Raw genomic sequence first — 26940 nt, forward strand, 5'->3', positions numbered from 1 at the left:
TGAATGTATTAAAATTAACTTAAAAACTCAAACATTTGACCGCTTGACTTGATACCAAATAAACTCAAAAACTTATAAATTTTACATGTAAATGCACAACTAATGAAGTAGATCGGTTTGAACAGTTTGGATTCATCATTTGAACTCGATTTGATAGATTTTGGAGTTGATGTTATATAGATTGAAATGACACTGATGTTATATTAGCCATACTCTGTTGTTTGTATTGAAATGTTTCAGGCATTACTATGCAAATTTCAATTATTATTATATATATAAGTTCAGTATATGTTTCAATATAATCAAATGAAAGGCATGTATCATAAATTTTTACTTTAAATAACGTTATCTCTAGCTTGTCTCCCTTTACTATGTATTATTCTATTAGACAGTCCACCAAGGGTTGTAGTTATTTTAATAAAAGCATATATTTAACAAGGAATGAAAGCTACACGTACCATTGTTGGGGAAAAGAATCATCTATCTATATATTAACAATACCCTGATAAAATTTCAGTACAACCAAAATGCGCCGCTCTTTGAAAATGGGAATTAACCTAAAATTATACGGGGCTAATGGGCTATATACAGTATAGCTCGTTATGGATCGGACTGGCCCGGTCTGAGCTGACCTCTAGCTCAGCTCGATTATTTTGGCCCGAGTTTAGGCTAAGTTGGCTCGTTAACAGCTCAGTCCACTATCGAAAGAGCTGTTAGCGAGCAAGCTAGAGACGAGTCACGAGCGATCCACGAGTTACAAGCTTTTTTGCCAGCCCTAGAAATGAGGATTGAGAATGGTCCAAACTGGAGCTAAACATTAGTCCCACTAGTAAAAAGGATATAGAAATGTTCTACATATATCTCAACTTCTTTCCGCTATACATTGTTGTGTATTTTAGGTATAGGATTATTGGGTCAATTTAATATACTTTTCACTTTTAAATTTATAAAACCTTAGTACACAATAATATGTCAGTTGCAAGCATACAACCTATTTTTGTAGTAATAAATGTATCGATTCAAAAACAACGGAAAATATCACTTTTTACTAAATTAATTAATACTAAAATATTGCAATAAAAGTAAATGGGGAGGTTTGTTTGAAAATTAGTTTTGTGGGTTCAATATCCAAAGTGAGAGTTGAATTTAAATAAAACAATTTAAATCAAACAAAGAAAAGGAGTTTTGTGATTTAATGAGATAAAAGTCTAGGGGCTTTCGGCATACAATCACTTGGTCAAATCAACACTTAGTTGGTTTCTAAATTCATGTTTACAATTATGGGGTTTCTAAACCTTAAATATCAAAAAGGGTCACTTTCATGAATTAATAACGTGCCTAGATAATTCGGATTTCACGATTAAGTCATTCACCCTAGCTATCTAGACCATAAGCACAGGTTAGCCTAGTTTATCCCTAAATATCAATACTTCACAATTAAGTCCTTCATACCAATATTTGGTTCAATTCTAGAGGTCCCAATCAAATATGAGGCTTCACGATTAAGTCATTCACCTCAATTCAACATTTGTTTCTTGTGGTTCCGAACTAAGAAATAGATTTGGTCATTTCTAATCTTAATCCTAAGGTTATTTATATATACAATTTGGTACCATCAATTCTTTGATCCTAGCACTTTAAGTTTGTTAGACCTAAACAGGACGCTAATTAACAAGCACATAAATCATACAAGCACATGAATTATAAAATCAACAAGAACAAACATGCAAGCAAACAATCATCATAGAGAAAAATATCCAACTAAGGTAAATTTTAACACAAGATCGTGTTTTAAGCCAAAGCCCCTAGAGAGGAAATCTAGTCTCTCATGGGTGCGCTAACATCTAAGAGAAATACAAAAGTAAACATGATAAAAACTAGGAAAAACAAGAAAGAGAATAGAATACACCATTCTCCTTGCTCACTGCCCCTTGTCTTCACTTTTGCTCGCTCGAGAAAACCTTCAATCCTTCGCTCCAATCGCCTTCAATCACTCTTGAGAAGATAGAAAAGATGTAGAAAGATGTGTAGAATAAAAACTCAGTTGAAAGATGTCTTCCCCTGATGTCTCCCTACCAATATATAGCTATTTTTGTGTCTTGGGAAACAATCCCCTGAAATCTGGAAGGAAATCTGAAGAGATGTGGTGAAATCAGGCCAGACTAGCATTCGTGCGGCCTTCACAAATTCTCTGCTGCCAGTGCAAATTTCCTGCGGCCTGCATAGAATGGAGAATCAGCTGGGGATCATGCAGGATTTTGTGTGGCATGTTCGCACAAAAGCGTGCACACAAAGTTTCAGGTACAGCCAGCTGTACCCTTTTAAACCGTGATTGAGCTTTCGTATTAGGTCGCAAGTGAACAACCTTTGTCCAATGGTACAATCAGGTATCGATCCTCAGGGACAGTACAATTCAAGTCTAGATTACTACTTATCCTAGTCAGGTACTAGAAGTGAAGAGTTTGGTTTGAGTTTGTTTCAATTTTCTAAATTCAATAACAGAGGATAACAGAAAGTAAATGTTTGTTTAAATCGATTTTAAAATGAAGTTTCCAGGGTTTCAGATTTCATCCTCAACCTTGCCTCTCTGGACCTTCACGCGATTCGCATGCTCTCGCATGCGACCCGCGTGGTCCTCGAGTGAATGCAGCATTGAACCCGTTTCTGAGTTATTTACTTGTGTAAGGATCTATTGACCGTACCTAAAGTTCCTGAACCTCAACTCTCGTTTATTGTCTTAATGAACCTAGTAAGGAATTGCAATTTCACCTTCTTAGATCTACAACCTCAAACTTTCATTTACAAGTGTTCAATTTAAGTCATTTGATTGGTTTGCTAAAGGTATCCACTATCTCTCAATAGATGGAAATCTCACCTCTCGGTTCAATTGATCTATCTTTTCAGATCCAAGACCTACCTCAAGTACTTGATCAAATTGCAAGAAATATCAAGGTCTCAATATTAGAAGAAGTGCAAGAAACATTCAACAATAGACAACAAGATTCAATCAAACAATCACAATCAAGCAATGGAAGAATAATACTCAATCAAATGAACACAAGAACAACTCAAATTCAAATTCAATGCATCACAAACAAGGTTTTAGATTACATCAACCCTAGAAACAAGATAGATCTACTCAAGCATCATAGAGAAAGAGATAAAAGAAGAAATCATGATAAAACCGAAGATGGAGATGGATCTATGAATGATCTTCCAAAATCTTCCCTCCACAACTTCCTTTCTTGATCCCTACTCCACAAGGGAGTAGAAGCTTGTGGAAGAATCCTCCCTTTGTTTGTGGCAGGGAATGGCCTTTTATAGCCTTTCCAAATGACCTTTCTTTCATTGGACCTTCATTGGGCCTTCATTGGGCCTCCGTCTTCTGTTTCTGGAAAAGTCCGACGCTACCAGCGTCAGGTCTGATGCTACCCGTGTCAGGTCTGATGCTACCCGCATCGAGTCTGATGAGGGTCGCGTGCAGAGTCTCAGAATTCAGTAACTTCCCTGATTTCGCCCGTTTTCTGCAAAATAAGAATAAAATCGCAGCAGTACCACATTCTATGGATATTCAATGTAACATACGCGATTTGGTGTTTAAAACGCAGATTTTGGTATAGGAATTGGTCGGAACAATAGATCAAATATGGAGATATCATGGCCCACACAAAATTCCTTAAGGTTGCACAAAGGTCCGCACAACTCTCTGTTTTGAAAGGAGAAAACTTGATAAATTCTGAATTTTATTTTCAGCTTGAATTTATTTTGTGTGGCCCGCACAGAATTACTACAGGCCACACAAACACCCACATAATTGCTCCTTTTGCTCGATTTCTGCAATTTAAATAAGGCAAAGGCAGTAACTTGGTTCTTTGGTATATTTTATATTAAACTAAACTAAAATAAAAGGGATTTAGTGCAATTTTAGAGGTAAAACTCTAACCGAAAGTATATATAATTAAGGCTTATCAAAATCCCCCAAGCTTAAACCTTGCTTGTCCTCAAGCAAAAATCTAATCTTAGGTATAAGTTCGGTTGCTAAACTAGCCAAATTCCAAGTATATCCCTAAGTGCGAAAAATTCTCATGATCTTGCTTTCATTAAAAACTCGAGAATCCTTTTGAAAAATAATTTGAACTTTCCTTAATCAATTTTAATTTACCCCACAATTTGAAAATCAAATCTCATAATTAGAGATGCTTCAATATTTGTAAAAACTAATCTTTTGAACTTATCAATATTTCATTTCTTCGCCAAAATTATGCCCTCATTTTGTGGTGATTTTTCTTTTCGCACCCCAAGCTTGGAACAAGCTTAGGTTAGAAAGTCAAACTTCATGTATTGATATATGCAAACTCTAATACTCTTTTGTTTTTGTTTTTTATATTTGGGAGACGAGCTCAAAGGCGCCCAACTGGACTTATTGCCAGTACTCTTATGTTCTCCGTCTTTTCATTTTTCATATTTTTTTTCTTTTTTTTATTATTATTTTTTATTTGCATACAGCATGAATACACATATCCAATGATATTCATTCATACCAATAGATATCCTAATCTTTCTTTCATTTAAAATCCCAAATTTCTCAATTAAAAAGGCATAAGCCGGTTTCATAAATGCTTTTCCAATAAAATTCAAATTTTCATTTTTTCAAAAATGTCGAAACATCTTATCTTATGCAATTCATTAATCAAATATGGGGTTATTTCCAATTTTTCAAAGTTACCCAAATCATCATCAAAAAATTTCAAATAAGTCCTTAATTCTAGCAATCACGCGAATTTTTCACCTAAAAATGCAATTGTGCAAAAATTTAAACATGCTCTAAATGCAGGTACAATTTTCTTCTATTCCACCCTCCAATCTTGAATGAAGCATTGTCCTCAATGCTTAAATTCACACAAGAAAAAGTAAATAGAAGAAAACATGGAAACTTACAAGACATGGAGTGGAGGGAGAGGCGAAAATGCCTTATTGCTCGGGTGGAGGATCGGGAGGGCGGCCTCCCCGTTGCTCTTGTTTGTGTCGATTTTCTCTATGTTTGATTTTGTTGAACGTCCTTTTGCTCCTATTTTTGAACTTTTTCATCAATTTCATGGATTTTGTTTTTGAGAGCCAAGTTTGCTCTGTCTTGTCGACTTCTCAAGGTTTGTCGGTTTCAGATGTTGCCACCAATTTTTCTTGCACAAATGCTTGACTAACCTGTGAAATTTCTGTCAGGCAAACTGAATTTTTGTTAGGAGGTATTAATGGCTTATGAAAATAAAAAATTTCTTTCTTCTTCCTAACAGAGAAAAACAACTCCCCCTCTTTGAGATTCGGGTTGACCCTTCTTTCAGCTTCTATCGAAGGTTTATGATCATCTTCCATCAAGATGCGGTGCATGCAAAGGTTGGGATTGATTCCAGTTAGGTTATCTGTGATGTATCCTATCACCTTTTTGTGCAATCTAAGAGTGGGGGGCCAAGGTTTCAGTTTGAGTTGAGGCGGTTTGGGAGAAGAATCAGCTAAACTGGGGCAGCTAGAATTTTTCTCGGGCTGGTGCGGCCCACACAAATTTTCAGGCTGCTCTCGGACTTTTTTCTGCAACCCACACAAAATTTCGTGCGACCCACACAAATTTTCTGTGTCACCAGTATGTTCTGTTTCAACTCCGATTTCATCTACATTTTCGTCCGGCTATCCACCATTTGTTACCTTATATATTTGAGCAACAATTTTGATATATAAAACATCTATCCTGCAAATTGTGTCATTTTCATTAGAAGGAAATTGCATTGATTTGAAAACATTAAATTTCACTTTCTCATCACCAATTGAAAAAGAAATCTTTCCTCATGTAACATCAATGATTGTACTTGCTGTACTGAGAAAATCATGCCCAAACAAGAGAGGGATATGGGGATCTTTTTCCATTTCTACTACCACAAAATCTACAGGTATATAAAACTTGCCAATTTGAACAACTACATCTTCTGCAATTCCAGAAGGGTATCGTACAGATTTGTCAGCCAATTGAAGAGACATTATTGTTTGTTTTAATTCCCCTAGACCTAGTCTATCATGCACCAATTTAGGCATCAAACAAACACTGGCACCAAGGTCTAGCAAACAACGATTAAAATTGGTGTCCCTAATTTTGCATGGAATAGTAAAACTACCAGGATCTTTGAGTTTAGGGGGCAATTTAATTTGTTTGTTCATGACAAGTGCACTGCATTCCGCATTTAATGCCACAGTTTCAACCTCTTCAAGTTTCCTTTTATTGGACAACAATTCTTTCAAAAATTTTGCATAAGACGGCATTTGAGTAATGATTTCCGTAAAAGAAATGGTAATGTTCATTTTCTTTAAATGGTCCATGAATTTGGCAAATTGCAGCAATTTCTGGGAAGGCTGCAGGAGAGGTCGCAAAAACCTCTGTTTCTGCTGTTTGTGGTGCAACGAATGATTGTTTCGTCATTTCTTCGACCAGCATCTCTGGTCCATCATATTGCCTGCCACTTCGAAGAGTTACAGCATATGCGTGTTCCCTCGGATTTTGCTCAGGCTTTCCGGGAAGCATGCCTTGAGGGCGTGCGGCAGAAGCGGCTTGTTGAGCCTTTTGGGTTTCAAGTAGCCTATTTTGAGTCTGCACTAGATCCAACCTATTGTTCACGGCTCTCAAAGAATCTGAAAACTCGTCAATCTTTTTGTTTTGAGAGACCATAAAATTTTCCATCATTTTTTCTAATCTTGACAATTGAGATTGACCTTAACTTGGGCGATTTTGGTAATGGTTACCACCACTTTGATGTTGGTTACCATATCCCTGATTCTGGTTCGAGTTTTCATTGTCGTGAATACGTGATACATATTCAATTGAATCGAATATGTGGGAATAAACATAAAAAAATAATGATTTATTAATTCATTTGTTGGTTTCCAAGATAGCTAATAGTTTTACATTGAACCAAATTAATTTATGATACAATGAAAAATCAGAAATTATTCAAAGATACTGGTCACTGGAGAAGAATTACCAAATTAATTTATCTAATTATATCGGTATATTAAGTTTTTTTTTTCTAATAGAAAAATAATTTATTAAATAATAAGTTAATTTTGTTATAATATCCGAATTATATCTGTATCCGTATATGTATCTGTTTAATATCCGATCTGTATCCGTATCCGTTACTATTCAATTCATATCCATGAAAAATAAAACCTGATACAAATATAATTTTACCACTATCCGATCCGTTTAATATCCGATTCGTGTTTAGCTGCCAATCAGGTACCAGGAGGTATAAGATAAAGACTGGTCGGGCCATCGGAGTCTGTCTCGAGTCTCGACCAATGTTAATGATACCAGGAGGTATAAGATAAAGATTGGTCGGGCCATCGGAGTCTGTCTCGAGTCTCAACCAATATTAATGACTAATAAATGAAGAAATACGTCTTTTTCTTAAAAGTGAAGAAGGCATTTTTTTTATGTGTCCCTTTCTCTATTCAGATTCTACAATAGAGACAATCATCAACCAAAAAACAAAAATTGGGAGAGCATTAGGAATCTTGAACATTGGTCACAAATAGGTAACAGAGTTATTATTATTATTTTTTTTTTTTTTTAAGATCAGATGGCTACGAATTTGCATTAAAGAAAGTTTCAAAAGTATTTAACCCTTAGGCTAAATGTATTTTTATAGACAACGTTCGAAGTTCTCTTATTTGAATGCACATACCTGCAGATGTATTTGTATAAAGGATGAGAACCTTGCTGATAGCACCTCGTATCAGCACAGAAGGACGGTCTGTGTTCCACTTCCACCCACGCACCATGTTATTCAACACATGTAAATGAAATAATGAGAAAATTGTAAAAGCACCCAATAGTTCCTACAAGCGTTTATGTACCTATATTGCGCTAACAAATGAAAGAATGAGAAAATTATAGAAGCATCCAATAGTTCCTACTTCCTACAAGTGTTTATGTACTTGTATTGCAGTAATAATCTGTGTAATCCGTTGTACACTTTACGGGAAACAAAAGCAAATTACAAGCAAATAAATTATTGCATCATCAATCCAAAAATATAAATTATAACCCACATGGCCCCCTTTCCCAAAAAAAGAAAAAGAAAACAAAAACAACAAAAATACTGTGTAAAATTTTCTGAAATAATTTATATCAAATGCAAAACATAACCTACGATTGTGAAGGTACACATGAAGAAGCATCACCTTCTTTAGCACACATATCTTGTACCACTTTTACTGGGGCCTTCGCCTTGAGCATCATCTCCTCATACTCCTCTTCAGGTTTCGATAATGCCACTACAGCCCCACCCGAACCCACTGATACTTCTCCATCAGACCACACAAGAGTTCGTATCACTATATTCAAATCAAATGCGCCATTGTAAGAAAAAAATCCAATAGAGCCAGAGTAGATGCCTCTGGGGCAACTCTCAAGCAAGTCGAGGAGCTCCATGGACCTGAGTTTAGGAGCACCCGTCATGGACCCACCTGGAAAGGCAGCTCGAATGCAGTGGATAGGGGTGATGTCAGATCTTTTCTGGCCTTGGATGGTGCTGACCAAAGTATGTACAGTAGAATATGATTCAACCTCCATAAGGCGAGGCACCTGCACTGTGCCAGGCCGACAGACCCGGCCTAAGTCATTTCGTAGGAGGTCTACTATCATTAGGTTCTCAGCTTGATCCTTTTCACTGGAATAGAATGTTTAATATTATCAGAATAATGTAATGGACTTTTTTGCTCATTTACTTTATGTTCTTTGCAAAAACTATCTCAAGTTAATACAAGAAGCCTCTTTTGTAAATTGCACCCGGTGCTTATTACCTTCTTAGCAAATAAAATCCTACAGATTATACCTGCATCAAGAGGAAGTACTTCTTGGTCTCATAACCATTTAGATTATTGTGAATTTGTGATGCAAAGTGCATGCTTCATTATTTATAAACAAGTTTGTCCTTCCAGCAAGCCAACTCCTTTTGATTAAAGACTGCCCAAATCGAACAAAAATAAAACCAATGGACAGAATTTGGATGTTGGCTCCAAAGTATCCAGAACCAACATCATGCAAAAGATTTCCTCTTTAGGTCATGTTTGGTTGTGGAGTAAAGTTAATATAGATTAAATTTCTTACAGTAGATTAAAATAATCATGTTTGGTTGGAGTTTGGCTCATGAAGAGAGAGAAAATTATAACATGGTGTTACTCTAACTGCGGGACCCACAGGTAGAGTAACTTAATCCAGATTAACTCAAATGTTACTCCTTCAAATTTACTTCTCGTTTGGCTCCATCTTTAAAGGTGGAGTAAAGGGTTTACTCCACCACTTACTCCACAACCAAACATGACCTACACGAACAATTGACTCAATTATCATGGTACCTGACCCTTTATTATAGAACCCATCATTACCTTCAAAATAAAACCTCAAATTGTTGGAGACCAGTTGCAATGAAAATATGGCTTGCGATACATACAACAGTAACTATTTGCAAATAATAATGATAACAATTGAAACAATACAAGAAAAAATGAATTAACTTGAATTCACCTTGGAGGAATAATACCTGTACTGCAGTTGTAACCTATGCCGCTCATCCTCCTCTATTGTTTTCCCACGGGATATTGTCCCCTTGATAGGCTTCGCCTCTAATACACCATGCCTATCCAACCTCAAGAACCTCTCGGGAGAAGAGCAGCAAACAGCTAGCCTTTCATTTTCAAAATTCAACCAAGCAGCATAAGGAGCTGGATTCTTATCCCTTAATTTGAGATATAGCCCCAATGTATCTATATTTCCTACTCTTCTCCTTTGCTGAGTTGTCAGACAGAGCTCATAGCTCTCTCCATCTCTTATAAATTTCAAGCATTTTGCCACATCTCTCAAGTATTGGGTTTTGGGCTTGTCAGGGGTGAAAGACAAATCCTTCTCCATGGATAGTTTGGATGAGAATTTGGTGTTTGTAATTTTGGGTCTTGCATCCAATCGGATGAGTTTCTTCTCTGTTTCTACAAGCCATTGGTCTCCGGTTTTTGTATTGGAATCTCGTAAAGAGAGAAGGTACACATCACCATTGGTATGGTCGATTACTAAAAGATTGTCACAAAAGAAGAGACATGCATCAGGAGTAGTTGATTTGTGTTGATTCACCACTGCACCGCATTCCACTTTGAGGCCATACCTGTTTTAGCCGATATTTAAAAAAAAAAAAAATCAGAAAAATGCATAAATTTACAATTCACAAATACTAAAATTAAAGAACTCGATGATTTAGAAACTGTACCCAAGAAAGCCCACAAAGCCACCAAAGAATTCAAATGGTAATCCCTTGAAATCTTGTTCATCATACTTGAATGATTGAATTTCCTATAAAATATGTAAACCATTGAATTAAGTTGAGCACCCAATGGGCAATTGGAAGCATGACAACAACAACCCCCCCCCCCCCCCCACACACACACACACACAAAGAACAAAAATGAAGAAGAAGAAGCAAAACAGAACCCCCACTGCATCAGGCACTAGTGATGGAAAAACAGGGATAATAAGGGTCCCCAAGAACTTGGAGGAAATAATGGTATGTGCGGATATGTGATGGCCATTTTTTACAGAAGTACAAGAGATATTGCTTATTTTGTCAAGTTATTCATGGAAGAAAATAAGACGAAAACCTTATCAAGGAATTCAAGAAAGCCATCCTTCAGGAAGTATGTTTGAATGGAACCGCTGCTGTCTCGGATCAAGAGGTGGCCTCCACTTTTGGATCTATTACTGCATTATTATATATAAACCAAATAAAACAAAGAAGCGGCATGTATGTAACTTTAATTCTTCTTTTGTTCTTACCTTTGATCAATAAGACGAAAAGTCAGTTGCTTCCAGAGAGGTCCCCCTTTGCCTCCCATGAAAGAAAAACGTGCTCTATTCTGAAACAAGTAGCATTCAATATAAATTAATCATAAATAGTGAAAATTTAAAACAAGAAAAACACAGACAAAGTGTATAGTGCTTCTTTATTAAAGATCAACACAAATGCACGTAGCATGATCACTTGTGCTTGTGGTGATTCTGTTTTAACCGGACATTTAAATGTCTCGCACAAATTGATTGAACATCACTCATCTTTTCCTTTTCTTTTTTTCTCATTTTTTCTTGCCTTTCCTTCATTTATTTTTAAATTTGTTGTGGCATGTGCTTAACGAAGTACTAGGAAATTTCATGTGTCCCATGTCAGAAATTGGTCACTGAACTTTGACTTTTTCCTCAAAAGGTTATTGAACTTGTACTTGCCCCCGTATAGTCACTCATCTCTCATCCATTCAATAGACAAACAAAGGAAACCTCTCCCAACTTCTCTCTACACTGCTTCTCCAGTAATCTCTCTTTATTTTTTCCTCCTTTCCACTTGTCTATCCCATCCCCCCCCCCCCCCTCCCTACCCCCGTTTCCCCCAACGGCCAGGCATGCACAAATGCTTCAGTACTTGGCCTCCTCCTGCACTTTTGGTTTTAAAGGAAGAGAAAAAGGTCTAAAGGAAATGGTGATAAAATATGATGCAGATGATAAATCATGAGTCATATCAGCTTCTTTAACAGAGACACTGTGACCTGATTGGGGTATGGAAGTTCAGTGGCTCATGAAGGATAAATTAAGATGGTGATCGATTTGTGACATAGGTTATAGTATAGATTCCATACTCCAAAGAAATATACATGTGCACAAGTATATCTAAAAAGAACTACTATTGCAAAACTGGAAAGATCTCATACGCCCATTTCTTTAACATCACCTAAGTAACATATATTCACTTTCTCAATTTGGGGATATAAACAATCAGGAAAGGGTGGTACTTTGGTTCTCTTCTGAAGTAAATGAGGTTTGAAGAGGCACAAAAGTTGGTCTTTATGTTTAAAGAACATTCTGTCATATCTTTCAAGGCATAAGCAAGGCATACTCAACACTGGTGCTTTGCAGGGTAGTGATACACTTGAAAATGCCCCCTCAAGAAAGCACTTAAAAGCGGCTTCTTAACCAACACAAAATAAATTTTAACAAAAATTAATGAAGGCAAATCCAACACCTTACTACCTGATCTGTGGAGGAACTATCTAACCAAAATGTATCGCTTGCATTATTGTCACCATATAACTCAGAAAATATCTTTCCCGGGCCATCAATTCTATTAGCCAACCCATCCAGCTTCGTCCATTGTAATTTCAAATACTTCGTTTTATTTTCTCTTGTTCCAACAAAAAACTTGTCAAATAATAGGTGACTGTTAGCTTTCTTTATACCATTTAATGAACCATTTGTCAACAAATCAAGCTTGTCACCCATGTCTGAAACCTGAAATGAAATAATGATAATTAAGCGTAGAAACAGAGGGTATTTCCTAAAAGAAATGAAAGAAAAAATTTACAGTTTACCACTAACTGTGAACCTTTCTGTCATGTAGTGGTGGGGTACGAAGTCCATATTCCAGAGTCACCTTTTTGAAATTCTGAAAAATTTGTCTTCCAAAAGAAGTGGCAATGCTCTCTGGATGGAACTAAATACCAAACAAAATAAAAGAAAACGAGAGAAAGGTGTCATGATGAGAGCATGAAACAAATAAAACATTAACATGGGATGATGGATGCAAGATTATCATGTTATTTCCTTTCAAGCTGATAAATTATTCCAGGTTTTCCTTGGAAGAAAGAAGATGCAGATGAACCCACCTTTCTCACATTCCAAGAAACACTTGCAACCAACTCCAACTAACAACCAAACAAAGTTGACTTGAAAATATTTATCATAGTAGTAGGGACAGTATTCAAGTTTGCTTAGGCACCAGAGAACATAGCATCATGAAGCAAAAAGAGGGGCATGGTAAAGGGAATACCTGGACACCATAATGTGGCCTTGAAGAGTGCATAACTCCCATTAATACTCTCTTGGTAAGGTCAAAACTGGAACTTCCATTTGTATTTGATAAAGGATTGGAGATTGTGCAGGGATGCTCAGTCTCCAGAAATGAGAGGGTGCGGTCAGAGGTAGTCCATGCTATTGGTACCAGTTCCTTAGGTAGAGAATTAGCTTCAATAACAAGAGAGTGGTACCTAACAACCTAAAAATGAAGTTTGAATTACTTATTCTTACATTAAGTTCGGCATTACTTTTCTGAAAAGAAAAGGAAAACCTAGCAAGGGCACTGACAAAATTACAAACCTTAAAACCAGAGCTTCTACCTGATGGAATATGTTTGAAAAGCCCGTGTCCTATATGCTCTATCTCACTGCAAATGTAAAAGCAATTATGGTAATAACAATAACAACCAATAGTGATAGAAAATTGACAATGCAGATACTGACGCCGAGTAAAATGATGGTGGAACATAATACATACATGGTAAAAATGAAAAGAAAAAAGAAAAATCAATGGCAGACAATATGCAGGTACTTGTTTGGAATGGTCCAATTCCCAGTAAATAATGGTTGAAGCATAAGTTTGCATTGATATTAATTTAACAGAGACTAAATTGGGTCTTAAGTTCTTCATTGAGGCATAATTAATCAAGCACATGCCAACAATATTGCAATTACTTTGTCTCAAATGCAATCAAGTACATACCAACAAGTACCACCTGAAGTTATAGTCCTATACATCTAATGGGATTATTGAAAAACAATGACAAATTTGTCTTTAAGTTCTTAACTGCCGCATAATAAATCAAGTACATGCCCAAAAAACTGTGGTTACTTTGTCTTGAATGCAATTAAGCACCTACCAACAAGCACCATGAAGTTATGATCCTTCTGTACATCTAATATGAATATTGAAAACCTTAGAAAATTGAAGAGATGATAATTACCTCAGACGGCCATGTACTGGTTCGGGTGCATGGGCAATTTTGGCACCATGTACCAATCCCAAGGCCTGTCAGAATTTTAACAAGAGAGAGAAAAAGAAAAAAAGAAAAACTTTTATCTTATCTACTGCACTTTAAACTGAATTAAAAGAAAATAATAAAACAATAAAAACAATTGCCTGGTGGCCGAGACAGACACCTAATATTGGAATATCTCCACACTCGCGTAGTATATGCAAACAAACACCTACACCAGAAATGGGAACTTAATCATTGGTGCATAGAACCATTATTGCAAATCAAGCAAACAGTCGTGAAATGAAGTTCAAACTGACCTATATCATCTGCGCACATGGGTGAACCAGGCCCAGGAGAAATGACAATATTATCAAATGCCTTTTTCTCATACAAGCAATCATATATGTATTCCCATGTCCACTCATCATTGTATATCACCACTGGTGCCACTATGGATCAAAAATCAATATATAACTTATTCAATTGTCCTTACAGAAGGAAAATGAGGAAAAAAAAGATAGAGAGACGAGAGGGAGAGAGGGAAGAATTAAGTGATAGAGACTAAGGATGTTTTACAAACCTCGATTGACAACAGTTAGTTCTTGAAAGATGTTGTAGGTGTAGCTATCATAGTTATCAATCAAAAGCGTGCGTACGAGCTCGTTTCCACCTCCACCTTCGCCTTCCCGCCGGAGAGCGGAGAGGTGGCGGGAATGCTGAACGGAAAAGCAAACGGAACCAAGTCTGCAGCCGCCAGAGGAGGCGGCGCTGGAGCGGCGGAACCACCAGGGGTGGGAGCGAATCCCTAATGATGCTGTGGCCATACTCCTTTTGAGAGAGTGGCGGGCTTGAAATTCGGTCCTGTTTTTTGTTCGGTTCCTTCCCTCTACTTTTTTATATTTCCTGTCAAAAAATCGTCTTGTGCGGTCTATAAAATAGGACAAGTTTACATTTTTACTCCAGTACCCCTTCAAACTTTCAAATTTTCAGTTTCTCCGTCTAGATATCCGAATATTTTATTTTTTTTCATTTATTTACCTCCTCCGTTTAATATGAAGCTTTCAATAAAATTGAAATATTCTTCTTAATAAATGTGTATCTTTAGTTCGGAAATTTTATTTTTACTATCTTTAAAAAAAAAACCATTAATCCTTTTTTTTCCATAATTTAAAAAATATTTTGGTCACCATTTGAAATGGCAACCCAAAATAGATTGGTTGCCATTTGAAATGATGATCCATTTGAAACTGCCACCTTTGTTTTTTTTTTAATCATACCTTTATATTATTTTTTCGCGATCCAATATATTAAAATAGTAGTGGAGCCCAAAGTATTTAATAAAAAAAAAATTCAATGGCTCAAATTAGTGGGATCTATCTGATCAATTATATTGAGTCAATCATTAAATAATCACCTTTCCGTCAGTTAACTATAGAACATTTATAAGCAGTGGAACCTACTGATTATTTATTGAACATAATTGATCAATTGATTTAACAACAGATATAAAAAAGTGATGGGGCCCACAAGAAAATTTGAAATTGTGCTGAGGAAAAAAAATATGTCGTCATTTGAAATGGCGATCAGTCCATTATAGTCGCCATTTCAAATGACGATCAACTTGTCAAGGTATTTTTCGAATTATGATGAAAAAGAGATTAATGAATTAATTTTTTTAAGATGATAAAAATAAAAATTTAGGTCTTTAGTTTTCGAAATTAAATATAAGAAAAATAAGAGCTATCGGCATCCGAACTCTCTTTCAAATAAAATAAGGACATAAGATATTTGTTCAAAAAGTATGGACGAAGTCGGAATAAATATGTCTGCTAAAATATATATAAAAAGACAAAGAATCAACAAAAGTTAAAAAAAATAATAATAATAATAGAGAACCGAGGGATGTTCAAGTCCGTGCGAATCATAGCGCATCAAAGAACACTTTTGCATATCCCACATGATATGAATAACAATCCTACCTAATAATTGACCTTCTTAAAGTTTAAAGTTTTCTAATTAACCACCACAAACTCTCTTTATCTTCAATAAATCCACAACACCTCACGGAAAGCTTTTCTTCTTCTTTTTTTTTTGTAAAAAAAAAAGACTGAGACCCATTCAATTACTAAAAATAACTAGCAATTACATCATTAGTAGATGTGACAAATATCAAATCCACCGACCCTTTTGAAAAATTAACCCTTACACATACCAAGGTCTCAGCAAGACAGCAACTCAACCCATGCTTCATCGACAGAACCATCCGCTGAAGAACCCCACACACGTGATTGTAATTCGTATCCTCTGAGATATCTCATATTTTGCGTGACTTTCTGGAAATCCTAACCGTTTAAATACGTTCTGCACGAATCTCAAATCTCTAATAATACTGGCCCCCGCACTATCCGCGAATAGGCACCGGACATGTCGGTCACGCAAAATATATATGAGATATCTCAGAGGATACGCACTCCACGTGATTGACCTTGGGTAGTGTAAAAACTCTAGAAAATAGAAATACCCACAAAACATAAAACACTCTTTTTCTGCAACCACTGAGAGCACAACCAAAAACCATAAAGGAAGAACATGTATAAAGTATAAACACATCAATAGTGGCATTATACTTATACTAAGACTGATACAATGGGTGTGTGTCATCCAACTGCTGGATCGACCAGTGGTACCATTGGAACTGGTACCGGTACCGCTACTGACTCAAAGGAACTAGTGTTCTCCTCTATCGTCAAGCTTGTTGGTACTATGAATAAATAAAACATCAAAGTCATGTTGTTAGTCAAACCATAAAGGTAGCCACGCTGCCTGAAACTACTGTTAGTCTTCTGCTTCAAAAGCCCTGACCAATGCGTAACAAGAGATGGTATCAGTATAACTGTTTGCCTACAACTAAATTGCAAGAAAGATGGAATAAACTATCTTCTCTCCAAAATTTTATTTTTAGAAAAGTAATAGATTTTTTTAAGGAACTAGAAAGATGGAATTTTTTTAAATTCCATAGAAGAGAGTTATTCCGGTCCATGTCTTAGCCCGAAAAAATACACACAAAGTAGCACTTAATAGAGGACTTGGTGTTGAGAATTAAACTTGAAATTGGTAGAAGTTTATAGAAGCTGGTAGAAGATGATAGAATTTTATAGAAGATAATAGAATATAGAATAATTATTTTTGTACCCGCACTACAGTACCCGCATTGTACCCGTGCTACAGTACCCGGACTTAAAAAAATAATGTGTTATGGTCCCCACTAATTATATTATGTCTACTAATTATTATGGATCGACTAACAGTCCTCCTACTCTAGTCCCCTAAATGTCCCCCTAACTAACTGATATATAAAGTACGATAGGGACCACTAACTATATAGGAGACTAGACTACTAACTACTTAGGGGACCACCTATATTTGAAAAAATTTACAACTGGCATGTGCATGTATGTATACTTATATGTGCAAGTATTACCATATAATATATTAAGTATTCATACCTAAGACATTAAGTATTAAAAATAAAAACTGGACATCAACTTTCTTTTGTACACCCATCTTTTACACGTTTTTAGAAGCGAATTTGTTTTGTCCGTTTAATATCGTCAATATTTCTAACGATTTGTGAGAAATTTTGCGAATTTAAAACCACAAACATCTTCTACATAATTTTTTCTTTCAAATGAGATCCATGATGAAATACTTTCGGGTTCTTCGTCATTCAAGTATTCATACCTCAGTGTGAAAATATTCATACATTATCAAGTATTCTTCTCTAAAATGCCTCGTTCATACTTACTCAATAAAGTGTGAATATTTATGTTGTAAATTATTTCTGAGAAACCCACAGATGTGTCTTTGGCATTAACTACCTGGGAGATCACTACTGACTTTGGGGGGCCACAAACGTCGCTTGAAAGCGACTACGATAGGGACCACATGAAAAAAACCAAGGACAAGCGGATGCGTAATAACCATCTCAAGTGTCGGCGTTGTAATTATTGTAAACATTCATTTTTAAAATATCAAGTATTCATACTTACACATTAAAGTGTGAATTTTTATATTATAAAATATTTGTGAAAAATTCCTAAATGTGCTTCATGAATTAACTACCTGGTTGGACTACCACTACACAATCACCAGCACAGTAGTTTTTGTAATATGAATTGTTTACATATGACATTTATATTTCCAAAAAAGTATATAACACATTAAGTGTTCATACTTACACATTGAAGTTGAATTGTTATGTTGTAATGTAACTTAAATTAATTAATTTGTTTGGTACTTGAACATATTGATAGGTATCCAGAAAAATATTCATACTAATAATTGAAGTATGAATTGTTACATTGTAATGTATCTTAATTTAACATTTTTTTAAAATTGATGATATTCAAGCTATTAATATACGAAACGGTAAATAACAATAGTTAAGACAACAAGTATTCATATCTAGTTGGTTAAATTTTGTTGTTACTGTGATGCATATGTTTTACCAATAGTTAATACATGAAGTATTTGTATCTAGTCATTTATGTTATTATTTTTTTCATACATACTTTATTTGATTTATTGATATCTAAAACACTTAGTATTCCTACTTAAGCGTGAAGATGTGTATTGTTATTTATAGATAATAGCAATCATATTAACAATTGTATACATACCTATGAATTTATGTACAAATATTAATGTTAAAAAAAAACTTTAATAAACCTCAACCATCTCCAATATTTATCAACAAATTTGTACATGCTGGTAATAAACACTTAGACGCTCCCAGTACCTATCAATACATATATACTTTACTTATTAAATATGAATACTCGGCATTTTAAAGAAGAATACTTGACAAGATATGAATATTTGCATACTGAGGTATGAATACTTGAACGACGAAGAACCCGAAAGTACTTCATCATGGATCTCATTTGAAAGAGAAAATTACGCAGAAGATGTTTGTGATTTTAGATTTGCAAAATTCATCACAGATCGTTAGAAATATTGATGAGATTAAACGGACAAGAAAAACTCACTTCTAAAAATGTATAAAAGATGAGAGTGTAAAAGAAAGTTAATGTCCAGTTTTTATTTTTAATACTTAATGTATTAGGTATTCATAATTACTTGTGGGGACCGCAACTGTTCCAGATCTGTAACTTTATTTTAAAATATTAATAGTCAAATCTTGAAGTATATAGTTCAAAGAACACAAGTATTTATATCTATATAGTAAACAATGTAAATGATAAATTAATTACTTTTAAATAATCGTACCCGCACCTTTTTTTGAAATTTCTGACGTCGTATCCACACCTAAACTGCCGTAATTGTTTGTGGGGACCGCAACTGTTCTAGATCTATAACTTTTTTTTTAATATTAATAGTCAAATCTTGAAGTATATAGTTCAAAGAACACAAGTATTTATATCTATATAGTAAACAATGTTGTAATTTTTACATAACTGCTTGTGAAGACCTAAACTGTCATAATGTTGTAATTGGATCTCTCTTCTTTTTACATATGACACTGAAAGTATTAATATCTAAATATTTAAAGTATTTATATCTATGCACTGAAGTATTTATTTTTATGAGGTCAACTATATTTTTGTTAGAGAAATGTTGACGCGGAATTAGTGCCGAGGCTTTGAAAGGGTGCTGCTGGGATTTTAGAATAATAATTAGTTGAGACTATATAATATCTTTTTAGAACAATAATTAGTGGACACAATATAATTAGTGGGGATCATAATACATTATTCCTCTAAATGGAGTTACTGTAGCGCGGGTACTGTGCGGGTACATAAATGATTATTCTTATTATTATTATTATATGCACAATAAGTTTTTTAAAAAAAAATAAAACTTAAGACCTTGTAATTATAATTACGTGAAGGACAATCAAAACTTCATAATAAAATACCGTAAAACTTAAATGAATGAAATTTTTATACCTGGTAATAAATAGTATGTTATATGTACATAAATAACCAACATTAAGATACTGAGATATATAATAGAATGATGAAAAAAAATGGAAATTCATTTTAAAATACCATACAAAATTAACGTACTTATGAACTAAAAGTCCAACTTATTTTCTATAAAATAATGAATTTTGTACATATTTGCTCTCTTATAATATGTCCACGTTCCAAAATATTTTAATATCATTCATAAATATTATTGAATAATTAATATTTTTATTGATATATTTTTTATGAAAATATGTTATTTTTCTACGAAATTTTTTTATTCTTTTATAATATGTTCTCGTTGCAACGCACGATTCACGATACTAGTATGAAATTATGAAGTCAAGAACCCAAAAGCTCAAAATACACTATTTTTATTGTCATGTACGCAAAGATAACTGCTGGAAAAAAAAATAAGAATAAGCTGATTAAAGGGAATAAAAAACGCTTTAGCGCTCAAATCTCGGGGCTTTCTATCTATTTTATTTACTGAACAAATTGCGGCTTATTTGCAATCTAAGGGCGTGTTCGGATTTTACTGTTCACGTGGGGAAAAAAATTCACTAAGGGCTTGTTCGTTTGTCACGGGATTGTGCGAGATGGGATTGTACGGGGTCGGGAATCCACTTTTTTATTTGTAGGAACCCATACTCATAGGTACTCGTAGGAATTATTATAGGAATGTATTGAATGGGTGTTCGGTTGTACCGTGGGATTAGTTGTAGGAAATTTCATTTTTCTTTCTAAAAATACATGATATTATACAATTTTTATTTATAAAATTACCAATAATGCAACTAAATAAAAAATCAAATAATTACATTACTTATTAATTTTTATTTTATAAAATTATTTTTATAATTAAACAAGAAGTGTCTAATGAAATGAATATGCTATTTTCTTTGCATTCAATGCTCCCAAAATAGCAATTGTATTTATGAAAATTGGGTGGTTGGTTGCCACCTTACCCTCAAAAAGAAAATTGGGTGGTTGGAAAAAAAAAAAGGATAAAGATTAATTAATTGATCTAAACTTTGGAAAAATTCAAACACCTCTACATGTACGTATGAAGCATAAGAAAATAGCTCAATAATTCTCATGCCACTTCCATATACACATATAGCTCAAGAAATGAAAAATATGGATCATTTTTAGTTGCCGAAAAAACAATTATCACTTTGAATATACAAATAAGATTGCCTCTAATATAACAATAACTTCAAAATCCAAATTATTAAATGTGACATAAAAGTATATTCCAACTACAAAGTGTAAAATATCCAAATAAACTGAACTCTGTCACCTCTGAAATATGCTATAATCTTAAACATAAGTGCATGCAATAAAAATCAGTACTTGAAACGCAATTCATAGTAATACATATAAATTTAGCATATTACACCTTTAGCTATAGAAATAAATGTAAATAAAAAGAAATATGAAAAGAGTCTCAGGAAAAGAAAATTAAAATTGTAACACGTAACAAATGATTTTATTGCTTCACTTCTGCTCAATCTAGCTTGAATGCACTTAAGGTCAGCTCCAGGATACCTACCAGTGGTACCGTAGTCTGTACCAGTCATGATTTCTTACCAGAGTTCATGCCTGCTAGTTCTCCAAAGCCAATAGTACCGGACCTCATATCAGTGGTACCGGATAACATGAAACTTTCAATCAGACATTCAATTCATATGCTATATATCTTATGACTGTCAAACTACCTTGGATCACCCAACCATATGTTTAAAAGACCAACTTGACCTTACCTGAAAAACAAAGCAAATTATATTAAAATAAATTATATTGCATATGCATCAGCTGCATACGTGCTCCACACTACCAGCAAGTTTAAAGATTTGAACCCAGCTTATATGAGACCAACCACCATACATGAACCACATATGGACATAAAAGGACTAAATGTAACACCGGCTCGATCGGGCAAGTGCTACACAATACACAACCAAGGTGACACTGAATTTTTCTCTTTCTCATTACATCTTGCATCAGTGTTCTACCCCTTAGCAGTAAGTATGCAAATAGTTTTGTTGTTTTGGGACATTTAGTTTCCCAAAGCTTGAAAAAAAACCCCATTTTTACCTTACCACCTGTTAGCATGACATCGAGGTCTCAAAAGTCCGTCAGATGGTCTTCTCAAACTATTCTCATGCCACTTGTCGTACCAAAAAGATAGAATTTCCATCCCTTATTATCTAGGCCGTGCACCACTGGAACAGTGCCTGAAGTTTCAAAACGTGGGACCAAAATCAGCTCGAAGTGTACTGGTACCGCATCAGTACATTCTCTTTTTAAAAAAATGAACTAGTAATCAACAAATTGACCTTTTACTCCAATGCAATAAAACACAATGGTGAAATATAACATAATTGTATTCTTAAGTAAACCTTGCCAATTTGTGCCGATCAACTTTTTTATATAAGGAGGTCAGTTTATCAATTTTCAAGTACTGGTACATGTAGGGTAATTGTATACATGCATCTATGTATGATGTTATTTCTCATTTTGAGAGCTAATTGTGGTACTTTTCACAAATAAATGATAAAATGCCAACTAGGTAGGCATGCAAGATGTTCGATGAAATGCCACAAAGCAGAGAGCAAAATTAGCATCTAATTTTGAATGACATTGGGAGATTGAAATTTGTTCAATAAAATGCTACAACGCGTGCAAGGCGGCTCAACAGGGTAGTGAGATCAATTTGTTGTGTTTACCTTCGTTGGAGAAGTTCTTCATCTTTCTTTTCGTTGCTAATTTTTTTTTGTCTTTTCCTTGGTTGAGAAGTTGTTAATTTTTCCGCTGAAGGAGAAATAGAGGCAAAGAACTGAGAGAAGAGAAAGAGAGAACGACCGACGTGCCGTGGGAAAAAAAAATTCACTCCGACTTCATTATTTTTTTTCCATCTTTTAACACTGCCGTGGGAACGGTTTGGGAAGAAACCGCGAGAACGAATGGGAAAAAAATAGACCTCCGAACGCTGTTGGGAAATAATGTTGAAATATCATCCCGACCCCATCGATTCCCACTAAATTTTTGTCATCCGAACACGCCCTAAGACTGAATTTTTTTTTTCCCACGTGAACAGTAAAATTTAGTTAAATTTTTTTGCAATCCCATTCTTATTCCTATTCCCGTCCGTATGCCAAACACGCCCTAAATTTTGATTTGTTGGTACCTGTGTGGCAGTTATATCAATATGTATTAAGGTTCTAAATAACAATTATCCTCATCGCGGAAAGGCTAAATAAAAAACTATCGTGAATAGCATAGCCATAACAAAAGTTATTCTACATAGCGTTTTTATGTAACATTTTTTTAAATTATGTTTTATATTTTTATTAATTATCAACATTATCTAAAGTCTCATATAACGATAAGTAACACAAAATTGATTAAGAAATTAAAATATTCATATTAAACAGTACAAAGTCCAAATTGTTATATATCTCTAATAATATCATAAATTATATATCTTTTTCCATTAAAAATAACTTAAGCATTGATATCTCCATATTATATCTAAATTACGACCCTGATTTACACTGAAACTTGTGCTTTAAAAGCCTATAAATGTGGACTTTTTACTTTGAAATGTGGTACTGCTATGCTTTGTTTCATATTTTGCAGGAGAAAGGGCGAAAAACTAGATCTGACTACTTTTCATACGGTCCGTATGACATTCTGTACGGACCGTACAAGATCTGCCCAACCACACAGAAGGTTCCACAATAGAGGCACAAAGTCTCCAAGTCAAAGCACAGGCATACGGTCCGTACCGGATCCCGTACGGACCGTACGACGCTAATTCGAAAAATCCAGCTGAAATCTGAAATGAGCATAATTTAAGGAGGCCGAAAAGGAAGCCTCTGGGGGCGTGATCTGAGGCATTAAAGGAGATATTCCACAGCAGAAAAAGGGGGATTAGGTCATTGAATCTGGACAATCTTTCCTAGAGCAAGGACAAGAGGAGGAAAAGAGGAAGAGAGGTGAAGAACGCGAGTTTTGCAACGGATCTTCGAATTTTCCACTGTTTTGTCATGAACTCTTTCATTTCTTGTTATTTGTATTATCTTGTGAACATGAGTAGCTAATTTACTTTGTTTCTAGGGCTAAGATGTAGTTTCTAGTTTGGCTTTGTTTGCATGCTACTTGGATTTTGTGTTGAATGCTTTGTTTTTACCTTGTTGCGTAGTATTTTGATTGCTTTATTTGTGCTTGCTTGAATTGATTAGTCATCCCGTTAGATGAATGCGCACATCCAAGTGTTAGGAGCCAAGTCTATAACATTTAATCCAACCGAATAAAGTATATGAAGTAGGGTGAAACCAAGGAGTACCCGAAAGGTGAAACTTTCCTTGAGGCGAAAGTCCTTGGATACTTTTAGTAAACCGACAAGTAACTTAGATAAATTATGCCAAAATGCGAAAGTTGAGGTTTAACGCATCTAAGAGGGAAGTATTTGAGTCCGGTAATCGGGTACTAGGCCAAAATGCGAAAGTTGAGGTTAGGTATCTAGATCTGGTCGATAGAAACCCTAAACATTAGTATCAACGCAGAAAACAGTAGCTGCAACATCAACTTGGGGTCCCATACGGACCGTACGGGAATCTGTACGGGCCGTATGCCTCGGGACTGAACAGAAATGAAATCTGAACCCTGGAAATGTCTTTTTATCAATTGAAAACAACTTTAATTCTCTTTTATTGTCTTTTAAACTTGTCATAAATCAGTACAATTGTTAGAACTAAACCAAACCAATTTCTATCACTTCTAGAATCTTAAGTGATTTTAGGATAAGTCCGGTCGTTTTCTTCCGTCCCTGTGGATCGATACCTGAGCATACTCATCGATAGGATAGTACACTTACTATCTGATTTGACAGAGTATAACAAAGGTTTAAAAGGTATAGCTTGCTATACCGAAACTTTGTAGCATATATTCTGTGCGAACAAGCATCATGACATAAACTATATTTTTTTTCTATTAAAAAAATCTAAGCATCATGACATAAATTATCTATTTTTTTCTATTTAAAATCAAAGCAATCCGGACCTTGAAAAAAATTGATTCTTAAAAAAAAAAAATCAGTTTGGATCTTTAAATAAAAGCTTATGTAGCATAGCATGCGCTATAGCGCAAATAGCGGACCGCTATTACCACTATAGTGATTATAGCTAAAATAATGCACTTTTATTCCATAGACCATAATTTAGCATTTAAGATTTGAAAATGCTATAGCACCACTGTTGCGTCGTAACACTAATATGTACAGTAATAATATCGGATACTTAGTTTTTGACGCATGCTTAAATTGCGTTGATGTAGTACAACATCCAAGTGAGAATTTTTTCTTCAAATTTGATCCTTCGTCATCATCGACATAATTAAATAATTTCAGCAAAACAAGAGCAATGGAATTAAATATCCATCTGATAAATGTAAATCATATCTGTTGATATACAGCACGACCCTCCTCTAAAAGGTTGTATTTCTTGTTTAAGTTCATCCAATTCAATTGGTACAAGCAAGTTTAGTCTGATACAGACCATGAAACCACTCGTCTACTAGAGGCCCAAATAAACCCCTTGTTATAACTTATACATGGTTTTCTGAGACTAAAGCTCATATATTGTGAAGATCCATTAGCTTATTCTGGACTTATAAGGGCTTGTCTCTGATAAGTTAATCACAACTATTGTACTATCTATGATAAGTTGCTAGATTAATTTTTCTCCTCGCTTGAGCATGTTATTACCCTTGTTCCTTATATATCTCTATACATAGAGATGGGCTATGGTGCATTGCAATGCATATGCACTCTTGTGCATTAAACCATAAATCATCGATTCAAAGTCTAAATGACCGATCCAAACCGTTCATCTTGTTCTCCATAGTAATATGTGCTTCGATACCAAATTTTACATTTTTTGAAATTTTTTTACTATTTATCAAGCCACTTTGAAAATCGCTGATCTGATGGTCCAGAAATTTTTACTGTTCACCCAGATTTTCAATAAATCTAAAAAAATATTAAAAAAATTCCAAAAAATGTAAAATTTGGTCTCCAAGCACATATTAATATGGAGAATAAGATGAACGGCTTGGATAGGTCATTTGGACTTTGAATCGATGATTTATGGTCCAATGCACAAGGGGCCTATGCATTGCAATGCACCATAGCCCATCTCTATATTATATATATATATAGAGTAAGGCTTGGGTGCTATGGATAGCATAGAGGCCTATGGTGCTACGGCTCAATATTCGAGTTTTTAAAATCCTAATGATCAATCCGAACCGTTCATTTTGTTCTCCATATTAATATGTGTTTGGAGACCAAATTTTACATTTTTTGGAAATTTTTTACTATTTTTTTAGCTAGGTAGAAAATCACTTGATCTAAAAAATTATGCACCATTCAGATATTTGATTTTCTACCTATCTAAAAAATAGTAAAAATTTTCCAAAAAATATAAAATTTGGTCTCCAAACACTTATTAATATGGAGAACAAGATGAACGGTTTGGATCGACCGTTAGGATTTTAAAAACTCGAATATAAAGCCATAGCACCGTAGGCCTCTATGCTACGGCTCAATATTCGAGTTTTCAAAATTCAAACGGTCGATCCGAACCGTTCATCTTATTCTCCATATTAATATCTGCTTGGAGACCAAATTTTACATTTTTCTGAATTTTTTTACTATTTATTAAGTATTTTACAAAATTGTTGTTGATCCAACGGTGGCTGCACAAAACAGTAAAACCGTTGAATTAGCGATTTTCAAAGTGGCTTAATAAATAGTAAAAAAATTCAGAAAATTATAAAATTTGGTCTCCAAGAAGATATTAATATGGAGAATAAGATGAACGGTTCGGATCAACCGTTCGGATTTTGAAAACTCGAATATTGAGCCGTAGCATAGAGGCCACTATGCTATCCATAGCACCCAGCCTAACTCTCTCTCTCTCTATATATATATATATATATATATATATATACAAAATTTCACTTATATAAATAACCAACCCACCAGATGTCAA

The 26940-nt window shown here is 34.7% G+C and overlaps 1 protein-coding gene across 1 annotated transcript; it reads right to left on the reverse strand.

Annotated features, from left to right (window-relative positions):
- Positions 1-7959: 7959 nt before the first annotated feature.
- On the reverse strand, positions 7960-14805 carry EMB1997 (para-aminobenzoate (PABA) synthase family protein). The gene is made up of 13 exons (XM_078319482.1): positions 14470-14805; positions 14207-14338; positions 14051-14118; positions 13875-13939; positions 13232-13298; positions 12906-13130; positions 12462-12569; positions 12110-12367; positions 10868-10947; positions 10693-10792; positions 10305-10387; positions 9588-10202; positions 7960-8714 (listed from the first exon to the last, which is right to left on the reverse strand). The coding sequence occupies exons 1-13, from the start codon at positions 14711-14713 to the stop codon at positions 8192-8194; spliced, it is 2568 nt and encodes an 855-aa protein (XP_078175608.1). The 5' UTR covers positions 14714-14805; the 3' UTR covers positions 7960-8191.
- Between the last annotated feature and the right edge of the window lie 12135 nt (positions 14806-26940).

The sequence above is a fragment of the Carex rostrata genome, chromosome 18 (assembly GCF_964058835.1).
Source record: "Carex rostrata chromosome 18, lpCarRost1.2, whole genome shotgun sequence".
NCBI lineage: Eukaryota > Viridiplantae > Streptophyta > Magnoliopsida > Poales > Cyperaceae > Carex > Carex rostrata.